Source organism: Rhamphochromis sp. 'chilingali' (genome assembly GCF_963969265.1).
Source record: "Rhamphochromis sp. 'chilingali' genome assembly, chromosome: 21".
NCBI classification, from domain to species: domain Eukaryota; kingdom Metazoa; phylum Chordata; class Actinopteri; order Cichliformes; family Cichlidae; genus Rhamphochromis; species Rhamphochromis sp. 'chilingali'.
This window is the reverse complement of record NC_137949.1, coordinates 25,779,285-25,805,224: the sequence shown is the minus strand read 5'-3', so window position 1 is coordinate 25,805,224 and position 25,940 is coordinate 25,779,285. Positions and strand designations below refer to the sequence as shown.

Here is a 25,940-nt window from a genome sequence, read left to right as displayed (position 1 = left end):
ATTAAACACTGCAGTACTCGGTATCATTGCATGTTAAGCCTTCTGTTAGATGGCGACATGGTTGGGAAGCAGGCTTGCATACCTGGTTTACACAATTTTATTTAATAAGACAAAAAGCCTATTTGCAATTTAGTAAAGGACTCCAAACATCTGATTGTTTGTGTGTTTGTTGAAGATATTACCAAGCAATAGTGTGACTCACAAGCAGTTTGCACCTCAAGTCAATAGCTGCCTCTGATTAACATCTAAACAGAACAGGAGCCAGCCAACCAGAAAACTGTTTTGGCGATTTAGTGTAATTGTGGCTTTGCAAAAGTCTCACTTCACCTAATTAGAATAATAAATCATGCCGCCTCGTTCTTTTCAAAGGGCCCTCTATCGTATTGTCGAAGCAGGTGGGATTGTGGGATGGTGTGAAAAAACAAAGGGTTTGATTGCTCTGCTGAACCTACAGTCAGTTAAAAGCAACATGGCGCTCTCCGGGGATTCATATTAAAAAGTAAGGCTGTATCAATTCATACAGCAGAGTGGGAAAAAACGAACTTGACAAATTTTGATTCATATGCTGGCCCATGCTTGACTTCACTTGACATAAACCACTTGGCTCATTGGAAAATAGGGAGAAGAGATGGGGGCCTGTTTGAATGACATGAAAGGCTGAGCCATGGCAGTACCTTTCTTCACTTGTTTCAACAGGAAAGTAAATATACACTATAATGGACAGCTACTATGGATGATAATATAATATTTGTCCATGTTATATTAGATTTAATAGTACAGTTTTGGTAAAAAGAAAGCAAGGTTTTGTGCATCAGGATATAATAATACTACTACTACTAATAATAATGTAGTCTTTAACAGGCCTTAAAATAAGGCAAATACAATCTCAAATAAACTACAAACTATTGCACAGTGTCACTATTTATTTAGTAAAAATAAGCCAAAATACAGAAACTATGTGAAAAGTACACCCATGATTTGCAAGCTTAATAAGAATTTTCTTTACAATATTATAAGTTCAGTGAAACTTAAGTCCTGCCACAGCACGTGAGACAAGTTGAGGTCTGGACTTTCCCTGCACTATCGAAACACCTTGATTCTCTTATTTTCAGCCATTACATTGTAGAGTTACTGATGTGCTTGGGATCCTTGCCTTGTTCCATGACCCGATTTCAGCCAAGCTTTAGCTGTTCGACAGATGGCCTCACATGTTTTTCATGTATTCAAAAGTCACATGGACTCGTCAAACTCACTGACTGCAAAGCGATCTTCTCCTGTGGGTACCAAATAAACCCAAATGATAACCCCTCCACCACTGTGCTTGACAGTTGGGATGAGGCATTTGTGCTGATATGCTGTGTTGGAAAAAGAGAGAGGAGGTGTTTTCCTTTTATTTTTGGCATTTCACAGCGTGACCTTGGGTTAAATTTGCTAGGAAGATTGGAATGATGGACTTTAAATTGTTTGGAAATGACGTTCCCAGATTGATGGGCAACAATGATTACTTAAGATCACTGCACATGTTTTTCCTCCTTGGCATTGTTTTAACACATAGAAATGGCTCAGGGAGCAAACTGCCAAAACGTCTGCTCTTAGCGAGGTGCTCACGCTTGCTGTTGATCAGTTATTTAAGAGCATTTAATTTAGACCAAGTTATTTTTCATGCCTGATATGTAAAATAATAGAATAAAAAGGGGGTGACGTTTCCTTTTACCATGACTGTATAAACTCATTGCTCTCTTCTTTTCTTTGATTTCAATGAACTTCACTGACACAAGGGCAAAGGCAGTAACCTAAATTATAAAAATAGCTCAAAAAGTTGTTTCTGTTTATCTGGACGTTGTGTTTGCAGAATGCTTCGTCATTCATCAAAAAGTGCATGGATTATAAAAAGTCTGTTATTAATGTTGACTGTGCAGGTAATAATTGCAACCATCACTTAATTTTATTCCTCATTAATTTTTAAACTATTGCAAATTTTGTTAAAATGTCTTAAGAAAGTGACAAATGTTCATCACTGTGATGCTGTCAAGTATCTGATTTTGTGCAAGCAAAAAACACAAAAACAAACAAAAAGCTCCAAGATACTCGGATTACTTCTGTGTACAGAAGACCAAAAAAGAAAAATATTCATAGTCTTTGAAGCTTGAACGATTGAATAGTTCAGCCCCACCAATTACCTGAATTTTGCTTAAAAACTCACTCACACAACATCCAAGTACCAAAAATACTTTTATTTTGATTTTATAATAATTTCAGTGTTTCAGAGCAACAGAAAATGCAGAAGCCAAGAGGTATTGCCAATGAATAATAAAATATTGCTTTCTTATTCATAAATGTTCTCAGTCTTGACAGATAAAAGGGAATTTCTGTGGAGTGTGTTCTGTCAGCTCAGAAAACAACGAGAACAATGAGAACTTTCCACAGTGAAGGAGAAAGTGCATCTCTGTCTAAACTGTCCCTGTTCAACAGTGATTACAAACTGTATGCACTCGTTTTTTTGTTGCATTTTTCTCTCCCTCTCATTTGACAGTCACTATACTGTAAACTCGGTCAGGATGTGGCCGTGCTTCTGCAGAGATAGTCGGCCAATTTGTACTCTCTCTTTAGAGTCATCTAGCATATCATTTTATTGAGAGTTTTGCATTTGTTTTGTCAGTGGTTCAAATAATTAGATTTATTTTGCCCACTGATTTTTACTTCACTATAAAACATTTGTAGTCTAAGACATACTTATGTTGTAAATCTGGAGCACTACTGCAACTAAATACGTTATGGAGTATTAAAGGGGTTGTTAAGGCCTAGATTTTATATTTAATAGATCCTTCTCAAGTGATGGTAAGTGGGAGCACTTATTTTTTTTGCACCTGCACCCATCAGATTTTTCTATATTTATACCTTTATTTTTTTTTCTCCCCTCAGTAAAATGTAATGTATTTATTAAGGGCTTTTCCACTGTTGTGGTTGGGGGCAGAAGGGCTACAACACGGGCTCACACATATTCATACTTAAGTCCCTTTTTTTTGCAGAACCTTTTTTAGAAACATTTTTATAGAGCAATTTTCCTCCCAAATAGACAATTTAACATTACAATATTGTAATAGGAATTGTAACATTTTATAAGATTTACAAAAAAGATCATTTGAGTAACTATTCCATTGTTTCTTTGTTTTGTTTTTAATAATTAGGGGTTAAATGGAAATGTGTTGTGATGTACTCATACTTGCCTAAGCAAATGAGTGAATGACACCCCCCCCCCCCCAAAAAAAAAAAAAAAAAAAAAAATTAGAAAGATTTTCTCCTTAAATTGATGTCATGAAAAAGTTGATCAGCCAACTCTGTGTAGAAATATAAGGATAAAGTGGGAAGGGGGGGAGATAAGCACAGAGAAAGCCAGGGGTGATTTGAGTGTAGCTATGTAACACCAGCCCACTTCCTCTCCCTCTCACACCGGTGCTTCACCCATGCTAAGAGTGGCTGGGCTAAGCTACTCTTGCCCTACATACAGCCTAAACAGCAGATTACTGGCTGTCCCTCTAATCCCATGCACTAGGGCATGTGCCACTGTCACCATGCACCAACCACCCAATCACCCTGCAGCCACCACCACAGTCCCTGCTGTTCTGTTAGCTCTGTAACCCCCACTTCAATCCATAACATCTTCTCAGTTTCTGTTTACGGTCAGTCATTTTGGACTTTTGGTTTTAGTTTTATCGGTTAAAAAAAGAAAAAGAAAAAAAAAGCCCAGGATAAGCAGATATCAAAATACCTACATTTCAGTCGCTTCCCCCTCACTCTCTTTTCTCCCCGCCTTCCCTAGCAACACCCAGTCCCATCCTCATACTCCCAGTGCCCCCCACCCTCTCCCAGTTTTAACCTCCTCATGACCACCTGGCATGGGATAGCTTCCTTCAGTCGCTCAGCCTCACCTAAAGCACCAGGCCTGAGATTAGGGTTAATCTGGACCTGGTGTCATCCTGTCTCTATCCACCACCCCCATAGCCCCATTCTTTCCTCCCTCCCTTCCTCCCTCCTCTTTACCAAAGAGGCTTTGGTTTAAAATCCTTTATTGTGAACCCCCGCTCCCTTTGCAGTGTCTTTCTGCCTGCTGCCAACTGCAACTTTTCCTCCCGCACCACATCCTGAGCCAATCCTTAAACAGATACTGGTAGAACCTGTCCCCGAGCTATGCTGGTTAAGAGATGCAAGAAAAGGATTTTTTTTTCATTGTCTCTCCCTTCAGAATAAATTTTGAATTAGGCAAGAAGTGTCAAGTTTTGCACACGCACTATGCTAAAACGAAACGCTTGCTTGGGTATGTGTATATGAGCATGCGGTAATACATGACTATACATAGGAAGCAGCCTTATTTTAAAAAGACTTGCTATGTGTTTGCACGTGAGTGCTTGTCAATATAGGGTAAGGAAATAAATGAGACAGTAGAGAATTCATCTTCTGCTGTACTGTCCCAATCACGCACACATTTAGCCAGCCACGCTCTTCTGTTCCTCTCACCCCAAGGACAAAGTGAAGGCATGGAGGCCTGAGTTGGATGAAGAGGCACCACAATGGTGCTGAGAGCAAAGATGCGTAGAAAAAGAAGACAAAAAGGGGAAAAGATACAAAGCACTAAAGCCCCTTTCCTTTTTTTTTTGTCTCCAAAAATAAATGGCAAATTCTCCCTCAAGCAAAGTCTCCTGTCTTGAGTTGAAAGGCCAGCAAAAAGCATTTGGAAGACAGATACTGGTAGAAAAGACGAGTAAGAGGTAGGGTAGCAGCGACAGATGTAGGACAGCAATAAAGAGACTTAATGTAAGGGGAAGAGAGGAACACCCTTGAGCATATAAACTGCACAACTTGGATGCTTTAACGATAAAACAGCATGAAGGATGCACTCAAATGAACAAAAGGTGCTGAGCTTATAATGTTAATGTTAAATTCCTTGTTTAATCATAATCAGACAATTTACTGAGCACTGTTTAATTCCTTCTGATTACACAATGTGTGTTCATTTATTAAAAAGAGTGAGTATATGTAACATAATGATTATTTACAGGGATTATTTATACAATTAAACAGGAGATTCCTCAGCTCTTCGGGAGGCAGTAACACACTCCCTCCCTCCCTATCTCCCTCATACACACTATATTAGCACAAACTCACAGACAAATACTATGAACTTGATGGCATTATCGTTTATGTAGAGACCTAGGTCAAAAGTGATGCTAAAGGTCTGCTAAATGGATTAGGAATATGAAATCCCGGTACACTAAGAGGGAAATGTGGGAGCTACCGGTAGCGTGAGAGTGACTGATTAAAGCGGAGAGAACATGCTGAGATGGGAGAAAGTCTTAGAGCAAGTGGAAGAAGCGAAAAAATGTTCAAACCGATTGTGCGAGAGTGCCAAACGTCTACAGAGAGCACGAAAGAAAGAGCGAGCGATGTGGTTAATGGATGTAAATTAATTGCTGTCATGTGGATTCTGATCCCAATAAATCAGGGTCAGTGTGGTCTCCGGTGCCATCTCTTCATGGCTGGGCAAAGGCACAAGGGAGCCTTGATCTGATACACTGAGATGCAGGAAAAGGTACACATATACAAATATACACACATGGAAAGTCACAATAATGGACACACACACTCTCACGAAGACAGCTATTTAAATGTAAGGCTCAAAACGATGAACAAGAAATATAAGATATATGAATAAATGAGTTAATGAGTACAATTTATAAAGAAGATTTAATTGAAACAAATTATGAAAGGCTATTTTTGAAGTATTATATATTAAAATTTAATTAAAGCAAAATAACGAAACACAATAAGTCAGTAAAGCTCAGCTGCTGTTTAACCTGCCTATCTGTAATTTTCTGGATTTTCAACCCTTTGCTACAAAAGCCCGTTTATCGTGAAGTGATTTGATAAATCCACCTCAACTCCAAAGAAAACACTGGATGCCAACTATTGCAGACATAACTGGTTTATAAATGCAATGAGGTCCAATGAATTAGCCATGGTTATTACTGGAAATTGCCACTGTGCTTTCTGCTTGACTAGGCTGCAAAATTGATTTACCTTATTTCTTTAGTCTATGACAACCACAAAGACATCCTGCTATTATGAGGGCTATGAGTATTATTGTATGTGTTAATCGGGAAATATGTGAACCATGTATTTTAATTACAAATCATACTAGAGCAATTTTAATAACAAAAGCCTTAAAAAAAAAAGCTTGCCTATACATTAAAAGAATGTGCAACACTGCAACAACACCAAACTGCAATTCATGAAAAAAAAAAATCAATGGTGATGTTAACTTTTTCATATTTTTTAAAATATATATTCATTACAGTTTACAGTATGGATTGTCCCATAAGATATACTGTACACTGCGATTTCTTTGAAACTGTATGCCCCAAAGCAAATCACTCGCATTCAAACAATAATATCTCAACATGAGAGAAATGGTGCAAAATGGGAAGTAGGTCACATAGCAATTTATTTGACAAAAAGGGATGGGGGTGGGGAACTGGGGCATGCTGTATGCAGAGGCAGCAGCAAAAGGGAAGGTTTTTGGGAACACGCAGATCAGATAGTGTGAGTTTGCACATGCATGCGTGTGTGTTTGTTTGATAGTGGCTGAACGCGCGTATGATCGACCTGGAAGTGAAGTAGCGAAGTGGTCACAAGCTAAATGAGGAGTCTGGACAGAGAGGAATTTTCCTTTTTTCTTTCTTTTTAAAAAAAGGCTAGCTAATATTACCCAAACACACACACTCATCAGCAGCTGTATTGCCTACTCTAGTGAAACTGAAACTGATATTGTAGTCACTCGACCATATCAGCGCAACTGACACAGAGAGCGTCAGCAGCATTGATCAGCTGTCAATGAACAGCCCAGCTGCCCCGACCCCTGACACAACAAAACACATACACATACAACTGAGCTGTGTGTGTCACCGCCGATATTTAGAGAGCAAATACCCCAAATCCATATAACCTACTGTAAATACATGTATTCCCTTGCAAAGACACCCACACACTCATAAGCTCTCTGGCTCCTTCCTGAGCCTGTTTAAATCCCATCATCACTGAACGTCACATCTATATGATTTGCAAGTGCAAGAAGGCCATATAGCACCATTTTCCCCACTGACCTACATGGTGCTAAATGCTACAGCTTACCTAGCAGTACACTTAAGGACAGTGAAGATGCATTTTCTCAGTGACTTTTTACTAACGCCTCAGTGTAGTTAAAAAATAAAGTTTTCAATTAAAAAAAAAAGAAACTATGTTGTGGTACTTTAACATAAATACAGTCTAATTACAGGTGATAAATTTCAAAATATATAGATTATAAAAAAACTAAAGATTTCCAATTTTGAAATTTGATTTATATTGTTTTCTTGTACCAACACAACCATGCTTTAAAACACATTTAAAGCATTGCACGAGCTACCTTTACAACCTTTACAAAATAGATACAAATAAAAAGAAAACGTGTGTAATTCTGACTATGAGCCATTCTTAAAAGATAATTAAAATATTCTGAATAATTAGAACATCACTCATAAAGACTATTATAATCCCGGTGGGATGTAAATAATACATACATACATACAGAAACTGGTGCGTGAGATTTATGAATTTGCATATTGAAGGACTATCTACTATATATACTCTCAATACAAGACAATCTGCACAGACTGCCGGGAGGACCTGTAAAGCCACATTAACACATGAGAGAGGCTCTGGAGCATCAGTCTTTTCTAATGACTCGATAATCCGACCCAAATGCTGCCTGCTTGCTAATCTCTCCATCAGATTACCAAAGTAGGGACGAGCACTGTCTATTTGCCTGTCTCTCTGTCTTCCTGCCTGTCTGTCTCTGACAGCTTGTCTCTTTGTATAATCGCTCGTCTATTTCTCCTTTTATTTTTTCTGTATGATAAGACAAAAAAAAGTCTTTGCTAGCCTCTCTATGATCCTCCGAGCTGTGCGCTTGTAAGGTTGCATGCCTGTTCGCCCGCTCTCATCCTCACGTGTACAAGCCTTTAAAATGGAGGACGGGGTTGTAAGGACATTAAAATGCAGTTGCAAATCTTTTTTTTTTCCCAATGCCATGCGAAAGTGCACAATCCTCAACACACCTGATACAAACAAATAAAATTTGCAATATGCATGAAAAGTATGGCATGTAATTGATGAGCATAAATATTAAGTTCAAGCTTTTGTCAGTTCATAGACAAAAAAGTATATATATCTTTGACAAAAGTGTATTCCACAAAAACATAAAACAATTTTTTTCTAAATGCCTCTGAGGTAAACCTTAACTTATGTTACCTCATAAAATCCATCTCTCCATGCCTCATAAACAGAAGGCCAAGCTGTCCTCCATTTGTGGCCAAGCTATTGAGCTCTGCTGCAGTGTTATTGTGTATTCCCGGTAAACAAATGTAAACTAATGTCATGTCGGTCACACGTCAACCAAGTCTAATTCTATATATTTATTATAAAACAGTGGCACAGTTCTTTCTTTTCTTTTTTGCCTGTAAGGCCTCACACAATGTCTCTTTGATTTTTCATAAATCATACTGTGTGTGTGAGTGTGTACCTCTGCGTAGTGTTTGTACCCGTCTGTGTAAGAGTGTGTTTGGATTGATGTGTGTCTCTGTCTAACAAACTGTAGCTCAAACTGCTGTTGACAGTCTGAATAACTTTTGACTTTTAGCTTTTCACAAAATAACACTCGACGCAGCTAACGCTAACTGAAAATATCCCCAAATTATCCCCGTATATGTGGCAGTTTGGGCAGATTTAGTGACGGGCTCGAGACAGATCATATTTTCTGTGCAAAAATAATATATCAAATTCTACACCATTTCACTCCATCAAGGTATGTAATTCTGTGCGATATTTAAAGCAGATATTTGACGCTTTTGCAGAAATGAAGATCAAAGGGGTGTGAAGTAAATGTGTGTCAAATTGCTACTGTGGAGACTTGCGGGTAGTTTAGCCTGCGTGATTTTGGTAATGCCTGACAAAAATCACACTGACAGCAGTGGCCAAACCATATGATTCATGCTTCCAGGATTATTTTAAACTGCATCATTATAGATAGCTGAACATACAGGAGGTAAAAGATTAGAATCTGATGCTGCTTATATGATTTCTAATCGTTTGAGCCGCACATGTAATTTACACTACGTGCTGTTCAGTGTTTATTACTGTAAAACAGTTACCACACTTTCCAAAAAAAGATTGATTTATAAAAGCAAAAATTGTTTCATCCTACAAATATAAAATTTAACTACAGTATGTGTCACTGTGTTGTGACATAGCTGAAAATAAGTCTAAAAATGGTTGAATTAGGATTTTTTTTTAAGTATAACACAGGGACAAATCAAAACATGAACGTATGAGAAAAATATTCTCATGCAGGCTGAATCTCTTCCTGCAGAGATGTGAAAGTTGTAGATGTCGACACATTTCAAAATAATCAGAAAGGTTAGGAGCGGGGATATTGGATTGAGCTAAGTGGTGAAGTGAGGCATGAGACGGCAAAGAGAAATGGAGGGAGGGATGGAGGGAGCGAGAGATGGAAAAGGAGTGGTAATAAAAAAAAGAGAGAGGTGAGATGGGTCTGGGTGGATTTAGTGTTGTTAGCAGACGAGCGCCCCGTGTGCATGTGTTCATGTGTTTGCGAGGGCGATAGCGGAGGGAGGGGGGGGGTATTACTGTGGCTGTCCATTTCTCTGGATCAGCTGATGGCTACGGATGAAGGAGCGGAGAAGGGTCAAGGGTCAAAGCCTTGCATTGTCAGCCTGGCCCCACTCTCCCGTGGGGTTCCCTCCCTCTCTCTGCCCCCCTCTGCCATCCGTTCCCCGGAGCCTCCTGCACATTTACATACATTTATCAACACTGTGTGTTGCCCTGTTTTGTCGGGAAAGAGGCTGCGCTGCACGGCTTACTCGCTGCGTTACCCCTGCAGTTACTGCAGCTCATGCATTCCTTCAAATCATATTTGCAAGCTTTTTATGTTATGTCCAGGCACTGGTGCATGCCGTGGATGCGCATCTGCATGAAACATCTATGCGCCGACTATCTGGTCAAGTTTGTGTGTCTCCCTGCACATCTGTGTGTGTGTGGTTGTGTGTACGCCTGTGTGTTACCAGGACAAGACAAGGCCTCCCATCCCCCCTCCCCCAGTAGGCATACCCTCCTCGCCCTTCATGCCCCCTCCCATTCCCATCACCCCCCACCCCCCCTTAACGCACACACACACACACACACACCTCCCCCACTTTGCCTGTGTAATCCCTGCCAGCTGGCCCTGTTGGCTAATCCCTCTGCACTGATCAGCTGGGCCACGCATCCAGTACGGGACAGGACAGGGACAGGGGCAGATAGGGGCGGGACACTCTATGTGCGTGTGTGCGCGTGTATCTGTCTGCATGTGTGTTTGCGTGCGTGTGTGTTAGGTGGGGGGTGGTGTCGACCAGAAAGCATAAATTGAAGCCCGTGCCTTCGCCTCGGCGCAGTGTGTCTGTGTGTGAGCCAGTTGCCTGTTCCTCCTCGTCCGTCCATCCATTATCTCTCTCCTTCTCCTCCTTCTCCCTTGGATCCTTATACATATATACCTGCCTGGCTTATATATGTATATTTTACATCTTGGGCTTTTTTGTCTTCCTTTTTGGTTTTGTCTTGAGCAGATCCGAATGGATTTTTCTATTTTGTGGTGACTGGGTAGAATTTAGTTTTGTTTTTTTTGTTTTTCCTGCTACCCTCTCCTCTTTCCCCTGACTGCATGCGTGACACCTGCCTGCCTGCCTCCCGTCCCTTCAGCCCCTTGTCCGCCATCCCACCATCCCCCTGTGTGACTGCTCCCCTGCTCTTCCCAACCCACAAGGACCTTCACAGGATGGAGCTGCGCAGGCACAGCTACAACTACAGCGACAACAATCACAGAATCAGGACCAAGGACCCGAAGGAGGAAATACACTGCACCTTCTTTGCAATTTTTTTTTTTTGCTACGTCTTTAGTGAGGAAGGATATATTTGATCTGAAAAACAAAAAAACAAAAACTGTATTAAAAATAGAAAGGACCTGAGGGCAGTGATCAAGAGTTGTAAAAAGAGCGATTTTAGCTGTAACACTATCAGTTTTTCAGGAGAGTCTTGCGTAATGGCAAACAAGCTTAATTTTTCCTCTTGCGCTTTTGCTTTGGGCCAAACATTAATATTCACTTTTTTTAGTTACTTATTTACTTATACATACATAGTTTTTAATTACAGGATGGAGAGTGTTGTTATTTAGATCCTGTTTTCCAGTCTGTACATAGCTATAGTTGCATGCGCAGAGCAGCACAGAGAGAGAGAGAGAGAGAGAACAGTAGAGAAGAGATGGAGAGTGGGAGGGAGGGAGGGTAAGGGGGAGATAACGACACAGCTTTACCAACTGTAATGAAGAACTGCTTGATCTGGTTAAACCGTACCAAGCTCTTAACCAGGAACAGTGGAGGCAGTGCTATGGCGAGGATAAGGCGTAGCTGTGCATCGTAACGTGTTCTCATAAATATCTAGTCGTCGTCCTTTGTTTTGCTCTGAGGGGAAGATGGTCTGCAGGAATGGTAGCAATCAGGTAGCTGGGCTGCTGCTCTCTTTATGGTGCAACAAAGGTAGCTTTGCTCGCCTGCTCTATCTCCCTCCCTGTTTCTCTGTGCTTTCCTCTCTCTGTGGTGCTTTTTTTATGATATGCTTTAGTATGTGTATACAAAATGTGTACACGTCTTAATGGTGTGAATTCTATTTTGATGATCACAAAATGTATTTTTTTTTTCATCTTTTTTCTGCTGGAAACCCTCTCTTTTGCACAGCTAGAACTGCATGCATGCATTTACATACTGTGAGCTGTTCCATTAGAAGAATCACAATGTCACTGGCTTGTATTGTGTATGCTTTTTTCTGTATTGTTTATATTGAAAATGTGTTTTCGTTGCAAAGGGAGAGTGCATGTTAGTGTGGGATTAGCATGCAATGTACTTTGTCGTGTAGAAGGACCGCATAGCAGCCCCTGAGGCTTCAGGGACAAGGAATCACAGGTGAGGAGAGAGGAATGACAAAGTCAAACAGGGACGGAGTGGCGAAATCCAAAACAAAACGCCCATTGAAGACTGAGAAAGTGACAGCGTTTAGCAAAGAATGCGCATGTTAAAAATTGCTGTAGTGCAAGCATGGTAAGTGAAGCGATTAGAGGCATCGAAGTAGCTGGGAACATTTTGGAAGTTTCGGTTTGGGCTCTTTGTGTTCACAGTGGACCTTGATTTAATTTCAATACAATTAAGGCACGCGGTGAATGCCAAGAGAGAAGCCACAGTCTTCGCTCACCTGAGAAAACAGTGTAAAGCCCATCCAACACAGGAAAGTGGCACTGGTAACTGCACAGATGGGTGTTTGTTACCATCCTATGGGATTAGGAAGAGAATCAGGAAAGTAGGCATTAGGCAGAGCTACTAAACAGTGGCCTAAGACAGGTGTACAGATGAGTTAATGCAAACCACAGAACATATATTCTTTAGACATTGAGGGAAAATAGGCGAAATAAGGACACCACAATCACTGGGTGCCAGGCTAAGCCTATACTAATAAACTGGTTTTCCATAACGTCAGGACAGACAGAGCCATAGGCAGCCTACCAGTGTTGGTCCTTTGGCCAAATGGACAGAGGGATCACACTAGGGGGATTTGCCATGTGGTGACAGAGAGCCACTTCAAAGGTCTGTGTATTTCCGCATGAGCGTACACTTGCCCTATCTGACAGAAAGATGAAAAACAGGATGAAAATGCTACAAGGGGATAATGTGCTACTACACAATTATTGTTTTTAGGCCTATCATAAAACACAACAACCACCTCCACCATTCTCATGCATGCCGATTTATTCTTTTTCCACTGAACCGATTTCTGTTGCTATTCATAGTCTGAAAATACGGCTTTTTAAAATTTGATTTCACTTGACTTTATATGACTTTTGCTCATTTAGAATGATATTTGTTTTGTTTGTCAGTTTCTGTGTCACACCTTTGTGTTTTTGTTCTGCAAAAAGTCTCAATAAAGACATCGTTTCATGGACAACATTTCTATTTGTAGTATCTAGTATTTCTTTTCAAAGCAAAAAAAAAAAGAGAAAAATTCAGAAGAAGTAAATAAAAAAACATAACGAATAAAGTAATTTAAAAGACGAGCTTCGGTTTTACTCCTATAATCACAGAGATGTGTCAGATGATTCAAGCTGTACATCGCTGTAGGCAATAAAGATGTGAGCTGACCTACATCTCGGATGATGGAAGCAGAACAGGCAAAAAAAAAAAATATATATATATATTTTTATAAATTGATTTTGTTTAATTTTACTTATTTATATATCTATACTATTCGATTATTAAAGTTTATATTCAAAATTTGATTCAGTGTGTTCAGTATAGGAAAACTGGATAACAACATCCCCAAAAGACAACATTTTGAAGAGACTTGAAGATTAAAAACACAAAAGACTTTTTTTGTTTTCTTTCCCGAGAATAATCTGCATCTGTTGTAGGCCTAAATGCGTTATGCTGACATGCTGGTGAAGAACAATTCATTATTGACTGTCATCTGCACATAATTAGAGCGTGCACAGGGCAAGTGTGCCACATATGTTAAGACAGAGGTCATCAACTGTTTTCAGGCCCCTATGGCTGTCTACACATTATGCATTTTTTGTAAAACTCTCAATACGATTGGAAGACTATGGGCAAAATGAGGGGGTACCACTCAATATATTAACGGTGTGGAACCCCTGGCAATGGAGAGCAGGTGACTGAGTGTAAACCCCCCCATCATGTGGTAAAAAACATGAATTGACTGTTCTTTATATATCTATCTATCTCTCTCTCTCTCTCTCTCTCTCTCTCTCTATATATATATATATATATATAGATATATATAGATATATATCTATATATAGATATCTATATCTATATATATAGATATATATAGGTATACATAGTGAAAAATTCCTGATTAAAAAAATCCACTTTGAAAATTAGATGCAAAATATAATAAAGTGACTGAAATTGCAGCCAGTGAGGTCCAAGAACACAGAGTGTATGCATATATTATTCTTTTCTATTAGAAAAATATCAGTCCATATACATATTAGTTATATTAAGTGCCTTATTCTTTCAGGACTGCTTCTATTTTTTACTTTTAGCTATGGGCAGGCTTTCTGAAACAAAATGCACGAAATCTAATTTAGTCATGTAAATAGAGGTCGGTTTGGCGACATGGTGAAGCGTCACTAATGGAAGAAAGAGATGGATGCCTTATGATAATGAGGGGAAAATAAAGCAGATCCATGACCTTGTAGCGCAATATGAACCCACCGACACAACGCATTCAAGTAGCTCTCTCTAAACAATACTTCCCAACAGAAAATATTTAATAATCTTTTTTCCCCTGTGTGAAAAATTTGCAGGGACTAATGTTTGAAATATGAAATAAATAACCCGCCACGGGCCTACATCAGACCATTTCTTTAATCAGCTGACAGATCCACTGGATTGTTTGTGGTGCTGCTGTATTAACAGCTAAATTTTTTTCCGAATCACAGAAGTCAGGAAAGGGACTTTAACTGATAATAATTCAAGTGCCTCTTGTGAATTCAGTCAATATGCCGAATTCTACACATGGAAAAACACAAGAAGTCCTCCACCAACACACGCAGCCATCATATCTACATTGAGTTTAAAAAAAAAAAAAAAAAAAAAAAAAAAAAAAAAATTATATATATATATATATATATATATATATATATATTCGCCTCCACCTCCTTCATGCATTTAGGTTCATGCGCGCGCTGAGATGTGAGTGGTGACCCCCCTCTATACCACCTCCTCCTCCTCCATTCTCCCCTTGGTCCCATTTCCCTTTCTTCTCCTCCACCACCGTCTCTGTAGCAGTATCTGCCTCTGTTTTATGGCCGCTCATTTGCATCCCAGGAGGGGCTAAAAGGCGTCCCCAGAGACGCGCAGATAAGGGTCACGGGAGATCCCCTCGAGGCAGCATGTTTGCCACGCACCCTCCACGCAGACACGACACGTGCCGTCGACCTCCCTCTCGACACTCACACACGCAAACACACACAGATCCTCGCAGGCTACTTCTATCTTTGTACACACAGTTCTTTTACACAGACCCCGCACTTTCATCCCAAAGAGCAAAAGGATGCTCGCCCGTGTCGCCTCATATTTTCCTCTCAGGCCTCTCTCTGTTACATTGTGTACTTTAATAATATATATATTATTTTTAAGCCCATCACTGAGCACATTGTAGTTATGTTGTCCAACACCAGCAGGTCCTTACAGCTTTCCAGGCAGTGTGCAAGAAAGAGGACTTGAACTGAAGCAACGACCCCTTCCTTTAAATAAAAGCGTTATGAGGTATATTCTTTTGACAGACTATGGAATCTATGTTAAGTCAGTTATGAATGTAACGTGTATGGCTGCAAATAAAGAAGTAGTAATAGTGTTTCGCAATTACAGCATACCACATTTTCAGTGTTTGCAAGACTGATGTAAAGCCGCATAAGCTCTAAAAATATTGAACGGCTCTTTGGACGCGTTTTGCATTAAAAACCGACGACTTTCTTTTGTAGTGTTTACATTATCTGTGCAGAAATAGGCTAAATTGTTTAATTTTGTCTACCAGCTTTTCAATTTTAAAGATACATTAGAAATTTTGTAGACTACATATCTTTATCCAGCTGTTGGCAGCGTTTAAGGTCTCACAAAAACAAAATATGAGGGTTAAAGAGCACGTGCCATTTCTATTATCAGTAACTTTTGGAGGAATTTAAAAAAAAAAAAAAAAAAAAAAAAAAAAAAAAAAAAAATGCCAGGAAGAATAAAACCAACGAATCTCAGAGCAAATAAAGTCGCAGCAGGCCCTTGATGCTGAGGCCAGTTTCGGAACGCCATCGAGCCCAGGCTGAAAATCCTCGTCCTTGATCATGTTGAAGCGTCAGTAAATAGTCCTGTGTCGCCCTCTTGTGTCTGCTATGTTCAGTGCAAGCAGCAAAGGTGAGAAAATGGCGGACTGTACGTTAAACAGCTGTACATCACATTTCCTCACTCTACTTCCGCCATATCAAAAGGTAAGAGGAACCAGTTTTTCCGGTTCTTTGCTCCCTTTGAGTGCGTAGAATCGGAAACTAAAGACGATCAGGCTCATTTTACAATGAGCTGCAAATCATGTGTTGCGCACTGTACACCTGCAGTCTTTTATGCCAGTAGACCATACAAGTGGTGTCTGGCCCAGCGACAGATGAAACAAAACACTAAAAACAATCTTACTGTGCATCCCAAATGGCATTCCTGCCTGCTATCAGCACAAAGACAATGCACACAGACAAGTCTGTATAAACAACCTAGGTACTAAAGGGGGGGGAAGCAAAGCCCAATGAGAAACCACACATGACTTCGTGGAGCATCTTTATTATGCCACAAATAAAAGCCAGTAGTTCTGAAAGAGGACCTTGCGCTTTTTACTCACCAACAATGACATACTGAAAATGGTCGAAGCTGATTGTGATATAGTATGTATGGTTGGCTGAGCAGAAACGGGAATCCGGGAGTGTGTAGCACAAAGGCGGGTTTGGAAAGTAGAGGTAAGAAATGCAGGGCAGCACAGTGGGGGGGGGGGTGGAGGATGAAGAATGGCAGGAAGAAACATTCAGATACCCATATGAGAGGGGAGGGGAAAATAATCAACAAAAAAAAAAAAAAAAAAGAAAAAAAAAAGAAAACCCACACAGACATGCTGCATGACAAAACTGCTTTCCAAACAAGGGGAATGCACACCGTTCTGCTTAATATACCACATTTATTACTTTTGAACTGATTAATAGAAAGAGTGGGTCAAGACCACTCGCATCACTGTCTTTAGAAAACGGAGGAAGGAGAGAAACAAAAAGCAGCCCATAGCAACAACGAATCAACTTGTCCAATAGAAAGGAAAAAAAAAAAAAAAGGGGGGGGGGGGTAAATTAGGTCCAAAGACTGTCAGAGGGCCCCTTTTTTTAAGACCTTAAAAATTATACAGTGGGCAAGGTTTTATCAACTTAACATTTCTTTTACTTTCGAACTCTTAAACCTCTTCCATCCCCTTCTAGATCCTCCCTACCCTACCACCCCACACACTCCATCCAACACACTGGGAAAACAAAATGAAGGGCCTTCTGAACATTTGCAGTCCTCTCAAACAAAAACATGGTAAGCGTGTAGAGAGATTCTGGAGTGAGTGTAGCTGGCATACGCCTACGATGAAAATCCACCAAGGAGGAAACTCTGCTGGGTCCCGGTTGAACATTTGAACATCCTCAAAAGACAGATTGGGGTGGGGTGGTGGTGGGGTTACAAAGAAAATGAGACAAACAGCCCATTTTTCCACTTTGGGACACTATTATTAGTCAACACTACAATTTCTATTTGATTTGTGTGTTTGTGTGAGAATTACAGACCTGCTCTTGGACCATTTAAAAAAAAGAAAAAAAAGAAAAAAAAAAAAAAACAACAAGCTGATCCATTCATTTCAAAAAGGAAAAAAAGCAGCATACAAGGGGAGAAAGCATATGTAGTGGAATGGGGGAGGGCAAAAAAAAAAAATCACCTAAGGATGCTATGCATTTAGTTGTAGTCCTATGAATAATTGTTTCCTTTTCTTTTTACTACAAGTTCAAAGTAAGTCTTTAAAGTCAAAAGAAATCAAAGTCTTCATTTAGTTTCTGTCCTTTGTTAATTCTTCACCCCTATTAGAATTTCTTTAAGAGATCTGGATGTAATGACGTAATGGGGTAGAGGGCTTTAAGGGGGCCATTGCAGTCTTTGACCAAAGCACCAACTGTTACTTGACTCGTCCTTGGCGCTCCTAGAACATGAAAGGACAGCGTGTTACACACAAAGCAGAAATTACATCATACAAAATATAGGCACATTGCAATAGATCCTTCCAGTTTCTCTTGTTAAATGTGGGCATCCACTTAATACACATTTTAATAGTTTCATAAAACCACGGCTCTTGTTTGCAAACGACAACCTAAACAGCTGTGGGTTTTAAGGAGGAAAAGCTCGATAACTTAGCAGCGTTACAGGTACCAAAATATCAACTACGTAATGTATGTGAAAAATATCCAAGTGGCACAGACTCAAAGTATGAAAACAGGCTAAATTTCTTCAGAATACAGTTACCTGAAGCCTGTAATGACTTCTGTTGTTTGGGTTGCTGGGATATGGCTCACTGCCTTGGACCTCCACCTGTCACAAAAGAAGCAAAAACTGAGCACAACTGAAGCACTTCAGATTGAAAGAGCCAGGTCTTTGTAGTAAGATCATTCAGTAATTTGGCCCAAAGGATTACTTAGAAACAGAGCAGATTCTGAGTGGCCTAGCTCAACAGCTAAATATCAATAACTCTATATACAGATAACAGATATTAAAATAGATAAAACCAAATGTTGTCCATCTCAAACTGACATATATAAGACAATGTACCCTAGATGAATCTTCTTCAAATGTCCATTTATCATTTTTTATTTTTCAGTAAGCAATTAATTCAGGTTTACTGTCCTCAATTAAGTGGCTCAGTTTCAAGTCTGGGTGTAAACATAACTCAAAATGAACAAATCACCACAGGTTAAAATGCTGTTTTTAAGACTTCGAACACCTGGGATAAAATTTAAAAGGTTTTCCCTTTCTTACAGAGACCACAAAAGAGCAGTTATGCTCTCAATTCATTTTTGAACAGATGTCTTGCCATCAAGCGAGGAAGGAGAAAGCCAAAATACCCAATAAAATTTAATTTAAACTACATACTGCAAATTCACCTCCACCAATAGTCGAGCTTACGTATTTGAGCATAAACATTGTGTAGACAAAGATATTCATGAAAAATATAAGTTTTTGCTTTTTTCCCCCTCTTGGTATTTTAGTTATATTTAAATCTATCCAAGCTCATAGATACTAAGTGGTAACCTCCAGGCAGCGCATTTGGGTTTTTAGCAAGCTACACGTGTTTTTCCAATCACAGCAGTTCTGAAAAATAAAATGCAAAATCATGTCAATAGATGTATCTATATAATGCCAGTGCACACCATTAAAAAATAATTAAGAGGCTAATTTAAATTAGGTTCCAGCTCAACACTGCTACGTGGGTGCTTTGTGGCCCAACAATGATGACAGATGTTAAGCATTGTGGATCTTTGTTACCAGTATCCGCTTGCCTTTTCGCCATTCATTATTCTTCTGATATGCTCTGTCTGAATAATCCACTCACCAGCCAACTGATGGAGAATCCCAAAAGCAACAATCCCCACCCTTGTGTCACACACACTTGGGGTTCAGTATAGTTCATTGAAGGCAAACTTAAAGATGACACTGAATAAAACAACTGTCCCTAGATTTGCCCAACAAATAGAAAATCAACAAGCATTTGGAGACGGGTGGGTGTAATTTCCAATACAGAGTATGCTTATGTAAATTTAAATACTGTCTCCACCTTGATACGCCCATATTTTGGATGTAATCCATTTGCCAAAGAGGAAACGCACAATTAAGATGAAATAAGGGCTGGCAGTATGGAGTCATTTCTTGCTTACTACACCAACAAGTTTTGTGTGCTTGCACCAGTCTGTGGCTTAGCTGTGATCCAGCTGACACTGGTCAAATGAGTTGACAATAGGAAAGTGGCATGAGTTGTACCCAAAGTGAGTAACATTTTCCTTCACCCGTTTTCTCAACTCCATGTGTGAGGATGGGCTCACGGGAAGAGAAACTAACAGGGGAGGCAAAATAATTACGATTAAAAATGACAAAACACATGTCTCATCTGACGGACATGAAAGCATACAAATACTTTAAGCACTCACTTCCCTCCTCCCCACCTTTTTATTTGACCCCCTTTTGAGTTTTAGTGGGAGAGGGCAGAGGTCCCATTGACATTTATCCTTCTAATAACGGACAAGTAAATTTTAATCGATACATTTTACTTTTCATTTCAGTTAGCTAGAAAAGCAATGTTATGTCATATCTGGTGCTCTTCATAACAGAGCTTATTAAAGTAACGCAGGTATTGGATTTAGTAACTGACTAAAGACAAGGTCTCTATTTTGGCATCAAGACTAACTGATCAATGTATCTGTAGTCAAAAAAGAAAAAAGAAAAAGAGTAAAACACGAAAGGAAAAAAAACCAAAACACACCGCTTGCTTGAAAAAGAAAGAAACCCTAGAAAAAAAACAAACAAACCATTGAACGATCCCAGTATAAACTTAACAAATTTCCCTTTTCGGTTTGACATTTTTCCATTTTTGCTCCGCTACCTTCATGCTCAAATAAGCTAAAGAGATTATCAATATCATAAAGCAGTAAAGGGGACCACATCTCTCATAGTTTTAGCAGCACAGCAGCTTCAGCTGTGAACAAGATAACACTGATAAAGTTGCTATAATTACACAACTAAACACCATGCATGTTATCCATTTTATCTTTGTAAATGTTTTCTCTTGCTGTCCACTCTTAAAGTAGAACATTACATGTGACTGTTAACAGGTAGAACATAAAAGCTAAAGGAAAAAAAGATGACAAATTGTTCTAATCCATATAAGCACATGAAAATCAGCTCTCAGCCCATCTGTAAAGGGTTGTATTGTACCGTTTCTTTGTAATGCATAACATCAATGTTGTACAAACACACATACACAGGCTTCAAACACTCCACCTTTTTTGAAGATCACACTTGTTTTTCATTCATTTGTTATGTCATTCACTTTATTCAACAGTGACTTTGTTACCTTTTTCACACACTCTTCTTCTTCCTGACGCTTCTCGTAGTGAGAAAAGTCATCGAAGATGGAAGTGGTGTGTTTATATCCAGCGATGATCTTTAGCACCTGCCTGGCCTTGTCCAGTGGCACCTCCTGTGTGTCCCGAGAGTTGGTCACTGGCTTATTTTCGTTGTTCTCCAGTCGAATGTGCCTCAGTTGACTGTTGGGAACGTCCTTAACAAAGATCCAGCGCACATCAAAACGACCCTTCCACTTGTCCTGCGACCACACGCCAGCAGACGTGTTGTAGTCCACGGGTGAGCGCATTTCTGCTACACCACAGAAGTGACCGCTCCCATTGACACTGAACAGAAGATAAAGTGGTCCTTTACCACCCAGTGAACGGTAAGCTGCATCAAGCCTCTTGTTGCCATGCTCCGTGCTGCACCAGATGTTATACTTGATGGAGCGGTGGATGTCATCCTCGGAGTAGCTCTTGATGATAAACACCCTGCCCTGCTTGGGATTCCAGTCAAAGTCCTTCGGGTTATAGTTGTTGACCATACGCAACTTCTCTAAAACTGGGTGAGGCTCCGAAGGGACCCCTGGAACCACACCCACTCCTGAAGAAGAGGGAGGTGACTGGCCTGTACCACTCCCACTCGTATCCCCAAATCCATTGGCCCTATTCCGTGGTGGGACCCAGCGGGTAGGTTGAGATTGTTGTTGCTGTTGGCTTGGTGGAGGAGGACCACCCTGGGAGAGAGGAGGCTGGGGCATCTGACCCATACCTGGCTGCCCAGTGGGTGGAAGCTGATGCTGACCCATCTGGGAAACAGGTGGAACCAGTTGTCCATTGCTCAGGGGCATTTGTGGATTCCCCACAGCAGTACTTCCAGGCTGCGGGGAAGCCTGATTGGGCGGCTGCCCGTTGCTGGGAATAGGGGGCACCTGCTGAGGAGTGGTGGCTTTAGGCATTGTGCCCTTGTTGTCCCAAGTGCCAATGTCCATGTTGTGTTTAATGGGCGGAGGAGGCAAATTAGCACCAGCCATGCCACCCTTAGTTTTAAGCTTGGGCTGGGGTTTGGCTGGTTTGCTGGCAATATCAGCCCAAGAGGCAGGCTTGGCAGGGGCAATTGAGACAGGAGGCATGCTGGGAGGTCCAACAGATGATACAGGGCCTAGTGGACCCCCACCGGGTAATCCAGAGCCAACTACTTTAGGCGCCAAGTCCCCGGTACCACCAGGAGCAGCACCACCTATCTTAAGTCCCGCCATGCCCTGGTCCAGGCTGTTCATACCAGGTGCCTTGTTAAGGGGCTCGTTGGCAGCAGGTGCAAATGGGGACTGTCCATCAATCATGGCACCTCCAAGTGAGCTGGGAGCATAGGCGTAGCTGCTGCTGTAGCCAGAGCTCTGCGGTGTCCCCGACTGTCCCTGAGAGCTGTTGTTACCCCATGCTGAGAAGTCGATGCCACTGGGGAAAAAGTTGAAGCCATGCTGACCTAGAAATGGGTTGCTCCCCAGGGGGCCTGGTTGGCCAAACATAGCGTCCGGGAGGTAGTGGGGTTCCCCATTGCTCAGCTGTCCATAGGAGGCCAGGTAAGGCATAGGAGGATCCCCACCTGTGGACCATGCTGCCTCATTCAGGGAGTAGGAAAATCCTATGGAGGGGCTGTAGTAGCTGGGCATGTACGAGTCCGACATGGCCGTATAGGCATTGCTCTAAATGGAATAGAAAAATGTGATTTAGTGACAACATGGGGAAAAATAAATAAATAAAAATAAATAAATAAAAAAATTTGTGGAAAAGCACCCTAGCATTTAATTATTAAAGCAACATATTTTGTAACATTAACAGCTGAACACTCCTCTTAACATGAGCGCAACTTGTTCTTCATCCAGGGAGTGAAACCACAGTAAAAATAAGTAAAGTAATTGAACTGTCACTGCTCACCACCGATTGTGACAACAATGTAAACAATCCTCTCACTATTCCTCCTTTAAACTCATCTATAAATAAACAGAACTAAACAATGAACTGTTCCCCCACCACCATTTAGAGTGTCTTGGAAGAAGATAAGGACAGCTATTCTTCTGAGTGGACCAAAAGACAGGCTCTATTATTTTCCTCTACAGCCCACTTCACAGTGCATGTGTACGTGTGTTAGTTACTGCACAGGGAACAACCACATTTAACAAAAATTAAAGCAATAAAAAAGGTGAATAAAGAGATGCACATTAATATTCTTCGTAATCAAAACACAAAAATGTGCAAAGTAAACTTTTTTTATAGTTTCACTTACAATTAATAATATGGCTGAAATTGGGTTTAACAGATGTGCTAAGATTACAGTAACTAGGATATATTTATTCATATATGCACGGTCATGAAACTTGTCGTGGATGCAAGCTAGAGAATATCAGCTGATCTCTACATCACCATTTTAACTTCCTTAAACCAGAATTTCAGTTAACCCTTATCAGATTTATCTGAATTTTAGTGCAATAAAACAAAAAAGATTCGTGTTCAACTAAGAACATTTAAGGATAAGCCAGTAACAGACTACTTAAAAAAAAAAAAGAAAAAAAAAGGGAAAGATTCAGATTTAAAAAACAAAAAACAAAAAAACCCAACAAAACAAAAACCTCACACACTGGGAAAACATTTACCTGTCTGGCCTGAGTATTCAGGTAAGGCTCAAATTCATCGTCATTCAAAGTATCCTTTTGGGTCACAGCTCCGTTTTGCACTGTAAATGAAACAACACTTGTGTTAACAGGCCTGTGCAACCCCAGAGGTGCAATGGGTTAGACATTATCAGGCAATTAACATCAGCACCAACGCCACTCGTTACATAACAAAACCACTCCCTGAAATTAGAACAAGGGGGAAAAAAGCAATAATTGCTCAGTATGCTTCAGATTACATAGTATGCTCAATTATTTGAATCAGGCCCAGGAAAAATTAAATGGACTTGGAAGTAGTCAAATACTGGCATAAAAGAGCACTAAAGAAATTTAGATTCCCACAGCAATAGACACATTAAAATAATAGATAAAACCAATACTGACATCACTTCGAGAGAAAAAAAAAAATGCATGTTAAAATGCAGGTAGATGAGTAGTGCGTGTGAGCGAGCCCCCCCCCCGCCCCCGCGAGTTAAAGAGCGCTCTCTGTTACAGGTGATGTTCATGTGCTGGAAAACACGAGATTGTCAGAGCTTTTCGGAGAAAGGGACAGAGAATTAAAATAAAAATTATTTGTTCAATGTGTTTATTCAACATTATAGACTGACAGCATAATGATGGGAAAGCGCGAGGGCCTTTCTGACACAGGAAAAGCATGTCGGAAGACGTGTCATTTTGGTTAACCTAGCAACCAGCTAACATTAGCACGCTAGCGTCTCCATGTTAACGAGCGCCAAGAGTCCTTTCAACTTGACGGAGTTGGCTAACATTAGCCAGGTCGCCAGCGTGCTATAGGGTGGCACCTGTAGCCCTAATATTGCAAAAGAAATGTCATAATGTCTGATAATTAAAGACACTGAGCAGTAAGGTGTTTTCCACGCAACTATGGGTGATAAAAGGCATTAAAAGTAGAACCAGGAAAAGGATGCTCATGTGTATCATGCTGCCATTTAAAGTTAGCCACTCTGGAGACAGCTAGCCTGAAGCTACCTGTGGGAACCTGTGCGATTTCTGGGATGTAAAGGACACTTAAAATTGCTTTGTTTAAAGCCTGAAAAATCCCAACCTGAAACACAGTATCATTAGGCGTTTCACTCAAGTGATAAATTATATGAAAACCTTTAAATCGTGTACACAGAGGCCCATTCTACCCGAGCAGCTAGGAAGCCAGCTATCGCGTTCGCGCACGCAAGATTTTCTAAAGCGAAAGGTACATAAAAAGATTCGCACTCTCTCAAACCCAAGTCGACAATGTTAGATAATATTTGGTCTTACCTTTATTAGCTTGGCCTTTCGGTCTCTGGATTGGGTCCAGGTGATTCATGAAGGTTTGATTTATGAGAAGAGAGGAAGGGGAAAAAATAGATGAAGAGATATATTTTCAGCAGTCAGTTCCTTTAGCAGGTGGTCAGGCCTACTGCACTACGGAGCCGCTGCCTCTGAGCTAAGCTATCCTCGCTAGCCCGTCGCGATGCTGAGAAATTTGGCCCCCGTAAATGTTCAGAAAATACCTCTCTTTACCTGTTCAAGAAGACTGCTGGCTGACATGTCTTTCCCCCCCCGGAGCCTGTGTAACTGTATTTACTCCTAAATAAAAGCGGCAGGGTAAAATAATTATCAAGCTATTGAAGCGTTTCAGCCAAGCACCCTTATCTCTCTACAGAGCCTGGTTCTACACAATGGCGGGCTGCAGTTTGCTTGACAGACTCCTCAACATGGCTGGGCGGCCCTCGTCAACCCACGATGGTATTTATTTACAAAAAACGTGCGCCCCCCATTGGTGTGGAGGAGCCAGGGTGATGTTAGAGGCTATTATTTTCATTATAAAACATCAACATCTGAAAGATATTTGAGATATAAATTTCTTATAAAACCACTGTAGGATGTAGAATACAACATAACAATATACAATATAACATAAATATGTTATTTATGTTTCATATATATGTGCTTGATGGTTGCTGAATGTGTGGTGCTATGACAACAATTTTCCTCTGGGATTGATCAAGTCTCTCTGATTCTGATTCTGATTCTGATAAACAAAACCACATCAGGAAATCAGGATTTCTAATCTAAAAATCCTAAAAACTAATCTGTTATATAACTGTTACTTACCCAGGAATTTATTTTCAAAATTCACTGCTGAAACAGTTGCACCTTTAAATCATTTTCATGCTGTTTTTGCACTGCTTTCCAAATCAGTAGAGCAGAAGGTTGCCCCAGAGTGAATGTTGTAGGTTGCAAAATTACGTGTTTCTTCAGAGAAGCCCCCAGCCTGCCCCAGGGGAGCTGCTGTGTGAGCTACAAGCTTGTGAAGTCTGTGATTGTACAGGTTGGAGGTATGAATGAATGCAGTGCCGATTCTAGAGTCTATAGTGGCCTTAGGCAAAAAT

At 40.4% G+C, this 25,940-nt stretch overlaps 1 protein-coding gene across 1 annotated transcript; it reads right to left on the bottom strand.

Annotated features, from left to right (window-relative positions):
* Window positions 1-16,797: 16,797 nt before the first annotated feature.
* On the bottom strand, window positions 16,798-25,259 carry ythdf2 (YTH N6-methyladenosine RNA binding protein F2). The gene is made up of 6 exons (XM_080871586.1): window positions 25,069-25,259; window positions 24,823-24,847; window positions 23,530-23,609; window positions 20,884-22,581; window positions 18,285-18,350; window positions 16,798-17,964 (listed from the first exon to the last, which is right to left on the bottom strand). Exons 1-6 carry the CDS (start codon window positions 25,093-25,095, stop codon window positions 17,941-17,943), a joined length of 1,920 nt encoding a protein of 639 aa, XP_080727712.1. The 5' UTR covers window positions 25,096-25,259; the 3' UTR covers window positions 16,798-17,940.
* Window positions 25,260-25,940: the final 681 nt, after the last annotated feature.

What these genes read in the sequence shown, in the direction of transcription:
- ythdf2 (XM_080871586.1), bottom strand. Translation starts at nt 25,095, where the DNA reads ATGTCAGCCAGCAGTCTTCTTGAACAG. An exon ending in CCAGCAGTCTTCTTGAACAG is followed by an intron (nt 24,848 to 25,068) that starts GTAAAGAGAGGT and finishes GACCCAATCCAG; the next exon opens with AGACCGAAAGGCCAAGCTAA. An exon ending in GAAAGGCCAAGCTAATAAAG is followed by an intron (nt 23,610 to 24,822) that starts GTAAGACCAAAT and finishes TTTCATTTACAG; the next exon opens with TGCAAAACGGAGCTGTGACC.